The sequence below is a fragment of the Hippocampus comes genome, unplaced genomic scaffold (genome assembly GCF_001891065.2).
Source record: "Hippocampus comes isolate QL1 unplaced genomic scaffold, H_comes_QL1_v1.1 scaffold343, whole genome shotgun sequence".
NCBI classification, from domain to species: Eukaryota; Metazoa; Chordata; class Actinopteri; order Syngnathiformes; family Syngnathidae; genus Hippocampus; species Hippocampus comes.
This window is the reverse complement of record NW_017805280.1, coordinates 248,649-255,650: the sequence shown is the minus strand read 5'-3', so window position 1 is coordinate 255,650 and position 7,002 is coordinate 248,649. Positions and strand designations below refer to the sequence as shown.

Sequence of the window (7,002 nt, the reverse complement as noted above, 5' to 3'; positions counted from 1 at the left end):
ATTTGTCTTCGTAACTATCCATCACTTTTTTCTAACATTTCACACCAAAATGGCTTGTTCATTCTTTAGCGACAATGTGCTTCCACTGGATATCATCGAGCACATCATTAGAAATACAACATTTGCACATTCGATCCGAATCCAAATGCGAAAATGAAAGTATATCCGTGTGGATTTTTGTAAAACAAAAGTGAAAGTATATCCCCACGGATTCTTGTAAAACAAAAGAGAAAGTATATTGCCAATCCCTTCAAATTTATCAGTTTGAACATGACATATCTTGTCTTTGTCGTGTATTCAATTCAATATAGGTTGAACATGATTTACAAAACATTGTATTCGGTTTTTATTTGTTTTACACAACGTCCCAACGTCATTGGACTTGGGTTTGTGAGATACAGCTGTACATCGTTGAGCAAGTTTCAAACCCATAATCATTTGCGTCGCCTAATCAGAAACAGGTCAATCATATTCAGCGAGGTGATCTCTAATTTATATTTAGCAACCTGTAGCATAAGGACTTAAAAACAGACGGTGAATGTCGAAACTGCAAAACAGTCAAGTTTTGAAGTAAATCACATACATTAAATTAATTTTAAAACACAGATGTTTAATCCTTAATTTACCCTTAGATGCTTAAAAAAAACAACAAAAAAAAACAATAACAGTTATACCTTCCGACATTTGCCTGGAACACAACATTTTTTTTATCTTCGAATGATGAATCACTGTCTGTGTACAGCAATTCACACCCCAATTCCATGTTTGTTTGTTTTTTTTTTTACATCATGTGATGTCGCATTTAATCTTCCACGATGTTCGTCCTTTGTGATGACAAAGTGATAATGGCTTTTGTTTCCCACTCTGTCATAAAGAGTCTACAAGGGAAACCGCTTGTTCCCTCCATCCTTTCTCTTCCTCTTCTAAGCCCCCGCTGAGGTGTGCTGCTATAGCTCGCTGCGGGAGCGAGATATGCGAGGGCCTTTTCGGATTTCTTTCCTCTTCTCCTCCTTCCTCCTCCTCTTCTCTTCCTCCCTCAGGATCTTCTGGAAGGCCTCCGCAGTGTGAAGCACCTGAGGCCACGAGACCCGAGACGGCTCGGATAAGATGCAGTGTACAACAGTAAAGTACAAGACATCCGTCAGCGGGCTCTTGGATGTGACACAAGAAAGTAGTATGTGGCTGCTTATGTGAAACAATTGGGCTTCTAGCTTGTGTCGGTTGCAGTCGTGTCACTTGATCCAAATATTTGTGTGCTGTACTGTATTTTTAAAAGATTCACAGCAATTGCAAAACATGGCACCTGGAGTCGATTGCTAGTATCTAAACGCACCGTATCATGCAAAATGGGAGCGACTCGATTGACATTTCACTTACATCGTCTCTTTCTGTCCGGTAAGGGTTGATGAAGTCCGGAGATTTCTCTGTTATTCCCAATTCCTGCGACATCTTCATGATTGGAGGGGGGTTGGGGGGGGGGTGATACACAGATGGAGGCGAAAGTCAAGTTAAAATAAAAGAAATAAAGCAAATCGCTTCAATTGGAGGTAGAAGTGGCCACAAGTGTCATCCGAAGGTTGCAAAAGATTCACAGAAACAACATACAAGTTGATGTGAATTTTGCCATTCAGTTCCTTACGAGAGAACAAAACGTGCAACTGAAATATTAAACAGCCGGACTCTCGCTTTCAAAATTTCTTATTTTTACGGTGTTTGGGGCTCAGGGAATAACCAAAATTCTTATTTACATCTTCAGCTCAAGACGCTTCGTAAACACCGCTCAACATCACAGTGTCAAATTTTGAACAAACCGTCATTCTTTTCTTAATGTTTACAGTTGAAAGGAGAAGATACTTTAATTTGGTGATCTTACCAGTGTGAGGACATGTTGGTGGGCTCCTCCTGTGAAAACGCCGGTCTGGTTACAAAAATTAAGCCCCCACCGCAGCAATCCACCCCAGTCGGGATTCCGGTCAAAGTAGTGGTGGACAATGCGTGGAAAGCGCAACGCCACGTCGCCAAAAAATGCCGTGTTCTCCACGATGTGGGAATAAGCTGGGGAGAGTAATGACGAGAGGGTTAATCAGAAAAAAGAAATGAATAAAAGCAAGGTGTTGAGATAACGCTCAGAGTAAAGTGATGGATGAAAGCGTGTGAAATGCAGACTTTGGCCTGCATAAATCAAAGCGGATGGTGATAGTTGGGCTGTTGGCAGCCGCTCGCCGTCGGAGGAAAAGAAGGCAAAACGGGCAGAGGCATTGCTTTTAGAAGAAAGAGAAATGCTAATTTTGTTCGAATCAAACCTGTCAAGTTGGTGCGTTTGAAACATACCGCGGAGCTGCTGCTTGAAAGTTAAAAGGTAAACCATAAAAAATAATAAAAAGGGAGTCAGACCTTCTTTGATTTTATCATCCAGAGGGAATGGGTCATCGGGCTGCATGTTGGCTGAGACCAGGATTTCTTTGGAGTCTTCCAAAACCTTAGGAAGAAAATCACATTACATCACAGGACACGTTTGAAAACCACGGTCTTTGAAAATGTAACAAAAACACCGGTGGTTCCGGAAAAAAAATGTTCAGTGGCTTGTTTCAACCCTCCTGCATGCATCAACTGCAAGATTTATCCACGATGAGTTGTTTTGGATCATCTTGCTGATGTAGCTTTCTGACATTTTTGCTGCGACAGTCCTGCTGAGTGAAATGTGCGTTTATGCCGGGCCAGTGATGCATCCACAATAGTGCACACGAGAGATAAGGCGCAGACATTGGCACACGTGCAAAATGACAAATCAAGCTAAGTAAGGGCAGTGACTTTCTGTCTTTACAAACGTCATGTCAAAACTCCGCATTATGCCTAAAAGGCATTTCTGAGACTCATAAAGGGATGACGTGCGGTTGTATTTCGTGTCTGTGGCAGGTGATTGGACAAAGTGGTCAAGATCTGCTGACGATGCATTTTAGCTGGAGGTTGACTAGTCCTTGGGGGAGACACACAAGAGATGCCAGGCAGGATATCCAACACTGGCGGGCAAATGACGATACAGCGTCGCTCTTAGTCACAGCGAGACTGGATGGAGCGCACAAGCAGAGGAATTCAGATTCTCTCAAGCGCTCGAGAACCTGCTGATGAATACAATTGGTTGGATTAGCAGCGTTTTGATTCTCCGCTGCCACTCAGTCTGCGCGAGGAGGAAAGCAGTCGGGATGAGCGGTTCGCGCATAAGAGGCCGCGTGTCCGAGTGGTCGAGCATGTGTTTGATTCGGTTGAGAATTTGCCCCCCGCAAAGCTGAATGCAGACCCTGACAATATCCCGGGCACATGCTGAGGGATTGAGCCCACCAGTTGACGGAGGTGGGCTGTTCTCAAAAAATGGTGGTCCGTCACCGGCTGCAGATGGTGACCCAGTTTGAGAGTCAAATCATTTTTCCCCCCTTCAAAATGACCAGATTTGTCCGTTTGCAATATTGCACATAAAATGCAGAGACAACGTCAACGCCCTTAGGGAGGATGACACGGCAGTTGGGCGACGCATCAAGAACAACAATGAGTCTGAGGATAGAGAGAAGGAAGAAAACAAACGTGGACTGGTGCAAAGACAACCTTTGCATCCCCAACGCATCTCACAAGGAGGAGCAGTAAATTGAATTGCTGAAGGGGTAACCTCGCTCTCCAGATGGAGAGAAAATATACAATTAAGATAGAAGGGAACAGCTTGATTTGTGCGCGAAAGCTGTCTGGTAAAAAGTCAGCGATTTTTCAAGGGTTGACTGACGCGAATGCCTGTGCAGTGTCCAACATTGTGTGAATGTCACACATTACCTTGAAGAGGCCTTTGAGCATGATGTCGATGATCTTATATTGCTGGTTAATGTCATTCAGCTCGACCAGATTCTTCAGCGCGTTGAGTTGATCTCTTCTCTTTGTTTCAAACAGACGCTTATCTGGTGAGAGAAGGTCAGGAGGCGGAAACACACACAGTGGTCGAACATAACTACGGAAAAATTCGTTCTTACCATACTTCTGTCACATTTTCAGGTACTTGTACTACACTAAAGTATTCTTTTTTTTTTTTTTCTTTTGAACCAAGTACATCTTTTGGGTCTTACATTTCCACTCTTTCTTTCACCGACATAGTTAAATTGGATCTTGTCTTCTGTTACACAAAATATTTAGAATGTTTCCTTAAGTAAGAGTGTGAGTACTCTTGCTATCATGAGAAAGCAGGCACACACACACACACACACACAGCCGTAGCAGAAGGATACAGATCTGCAGGTTCGAGTCGTGTCTTGGCCTGTGTGTGTCAGTGTCTCCTGAGCTGAGAGAGGCTAGCGTCAGAACCGTCACACATACACCCCACATGGTCAGGAAGAGGTCGGCGGGGTGCCAATCAACTGCACGGAGAGGCAAAAGCAGAAAATGGATGAAATCCAAATGGAAAATAACCTAAAAACCTCCCCTCAAAAGTGGAAACCGATGAAGTTTTTGCGTAATGCAGCTCAATCATAAAGAGTCAGAAAGAAAACAATCACCTCCCGGGGATCGTTGATAAAACAGCCTTGTTCAAATCAATGTGTTTGTGTGACCATTTTTCTGCGTTGGTACTTGTGGAAAATGGTCAGAATGGAACACCAGAGGGTAGTCAGCGTTACAAAGTGGGCTCCTTATGTCCCTCTTAATTGAAGACATCTGATTCTGGCACTCGTTTAATCTCCAGAGAGAATTTTGAAGCACAGTAACACCCTCTTTCCCTCCTACCGGCTCTGCCTCTCTCTCTTTCTCTCTCCCTCCCTCTCCTCCAGTCCAATTGTCTTGGCATTCACAGTAGTCGATTTTGATGTCCGGCTGCCACTTTCCCTCGTGCGGAGGCTTTTTTGGAAGGGAGGGAAAGAAGATAAATAATGACAAACAGAGCCTCAACAAATTAAGATTTTATGAAGGAAGAGAATAGAAGGGCAGAAAAACGAATGATCGGTATACGTTGGAGAGGAAGAGGCCGGACGATAATTCATATGACAGATGAATAATTTAGCAAGGGCAATCAATGCGCTATGAGAAGGTTAGATGAAGGTGACCAGGCAGAGCAGAGAGTAGCACTTTGAGAAGAGGATCACAGTAAATTTTCTTTGCTGAGGAACAGTGGAAATAAGAAGTTCAAAGAATGTAGTTCGAGTGCAAGATCGCGGAGAAGTCACAGGCTGGACAAGAGCGCCGGAACATTGTCGCAAAGGTAAAATGGTGACAAAACATGAATGCCTGGTCGTCAGTTCGTACAAAAACACACTCTCCTTTAAAAAAAAAAAAAAAAAAAGAGCATCATTTGATTACTTTTTATGTGTGGAGAATACAGAGAAGACCCAGCAAACAAAGGAGTTTAAAATGGACCCGCATTTCCCCATATAAGTGCACTATTCGAATACTAATTATACAAATGAAATATTTATCATGAAATATAGGGCCCGCATAATTGTATAACATTAGCAGAAATGGAAAACAATGAAAAAAAATAATGATGAGACGAGTTGTTTCAGCGACTTTGCTATTGTCAATATTGGTGGCATTGGGGCTTCAATCCATGTCGAGGGAATTTTCAAACCTGGACAAAATCTCTCACTCTGCTCGAAAGCTGAGGTCGAAGAATGCAACCATTCAGTATGACAAACCAGAATATACACAGAAATCAATAACAACAAAAAAGGACTGAAGTGAAAGTTTTTGAGTTGCCCAGCCAGAACCCAGATGAATACCCAAGTGTAAATATGTGGTGTTATAAAACCTATGCTTCACATTCTGACTAATTTTGATCACTTCTGCAAGGAACAGATTTTCATCTGAATTGAAGAGAGAGAAGAAAGAGAGAGAGAGAGAGAGTTTTTTTTTTTTAACAGGGTGTTCAATTTCTATCCACCCTGGATTCTCTTCTCACCTGGTTGGATTTTGCTTCAGCTGCTGCTGCTCCAATTCGGTGTGTTTAGCTCCAAGGCCAGTGGAGTGTGCTCAAGTCTTGCCAGTCGATTACAACCTCCTGTGGTGCAGAGGCTAAGGTGAAATGTCTTCTAAATGGAATTCGGGAAGTTACTGAAATAATAAAAGACAAAGAAGAAGCTAAACTTGTTTTCATATTGCCGTTGAAATCCTTGTGACGTGAAAACATGCATCCAGGATCCAAACATGCGATGTCACTTTGCTACTGCTGTAGACCCACCGGTTTAAAACTATAAAAATAATTAAGTGTGGGAGGCAGCTTGGAGCAGCCAAATGCCCCACATCTATTTAAAAGACATATCTGAGCCTGGAGGTGTGAAAAGCACATCGTGGGACAGGCGCCAATGTTGATCAGACAGCTGGACGAGTGTTGCGGAATCCCCCAAAGGTTCTTTGAAGGCTCCTATAATCAAGTTTCATCTTGGAAGAATGACACATGACTGCAGTTACATCCTCTCCCCATTCATTCACAGGCGATTATATGGGTCGTCGTGTGTAAATAAAATAATTCTGACATCCACTTACCAGTTTGTTGACTTAGTTCAAGCTATTAATGTGTCACACGTATTTTCGGAATCGGGTATTTTTGATATTTTACAAAGGACATCGTCACTTCTGAGCCAACAGAGAAGATCAGACCAATAAATGAAACTCGCTCATCACTCACCGCGTTAGAATCAGAGGTCCTTTTTAAATCTCTCCCCGTACTAATCTTTTATTTCAGCAAGCCGAAGTGCTCGACAGGACACTTGACCTACGAAGATCCTCAGGTGATAAAACAGACACGTTGGATTGCGGTGGCTCTTTTACATATGCGGACTGCGCTCGCTGCTGCTCCACTCCGCTGGTGCCACGATCGCACAGGCTTCCCTCCGACGAATGACAGCAAACAGCCAGCCGGCTAAGGCGATGGTTTCCTTCCGGAATGGTTAGAGGGTGACACCGCATGGGGTACGTTCCGATTCGGCACCGCCGCTTCCGTTGAGTATTTGGGAATAAAAAAAAAAACGAGCAAGA

The 7,002-nt window shown here is 43.2% G+C and overlaps 1 protein-coding gene and 1 long non-coding RNA gene across 3 annotated transcripts; one reads left to right on the top strand and one right to left on the bottom strand.

Annotated features, from left to right (window-relative positions):
- Positions 1 to 322: 322 nt before the first annotated feature.
- Positions 323 to 6,860, bottom strand: ccdc134 (coiled-coil domain containing 134). Of its 2 annotated transcripts, XM_019870967.1 has the most exons (8): positions 6,653 to 6,860; positions 5,927 to 6,078; positions 4,266 to 4,394; positions 3,820 to 3,941; positions 2,395 to 2,479; positions 1,874 to 2,055; positions 1,378 to 1,449; positions 323 to 1,073 (listed from the first exon to the last, which is right to left on the bottom strand). In XM_019870967.1, the coding sequence occupies exons 3-8, from the start codon at positions 4,360 to 4,362 to the stop codon at positions 948 to 950; spliced, it is 684 nt and encodes a 227-aa protein (XP_019726526.1). In that variant the 5' UTR covers positions 4,363 to 4,394; positions 5,927 to 6,078; positions 6,653 to 6,860; the 3' UTR covers positions 323 to 947. The 2 variants fall into 2 exon arrangements, with proteins under 2 accessions (XP_019726526.1, XP_019726525.1); XM_019870966.1 differs by lacking the exons at positions 5,927 to 6,078; positions 6,653 to 6,860 and adding an exon at positions 4,759 to 4,846.
- LOC109516436 (uncharacterized) lies at positions 1,080 to 4,259 on the top strand. The gene is made up of 3 exons (XR_002168335.1): positions 1,080 to 1,174; positions 3,934 to 4,035; positions 4,174 to 4,259. It is a non-coding gene; the product is annotated as an uncharacterized LOC109516436 (long non-coding RNA).
- Positions 6,861 to 7,002: the final 142 nt, after the last annotated feature.

What these genes read in the sequence shown, in the direction of transcription:
- ccdc134 (XM_019870966.1), bottom strand. Translation starts at nt 4,819, where the DNA reads ATGCCAAGACAATTGGACTGGAGGAGAGGGAGGGAGAGAGAAAGAGAG. An exon ending in AAGAGAGAGAGGCAGAGCCG is followed by an intron (nt 4,395 to 4,758) that starts GTAGGAGGGAAA and finishes CTCTCCGTGCAG; the next exon opens with TTGATTGGCACCCCGCCGAC. An exon ending in GGATGATAAAATCAAAGAAG is followed by an intron (nt 2,056 to 2,394) that starts GTCTGACTCCCT and finishes TACTCTCCCCAG; the next exon opens with CTTATTCCCACATCGTGGAG.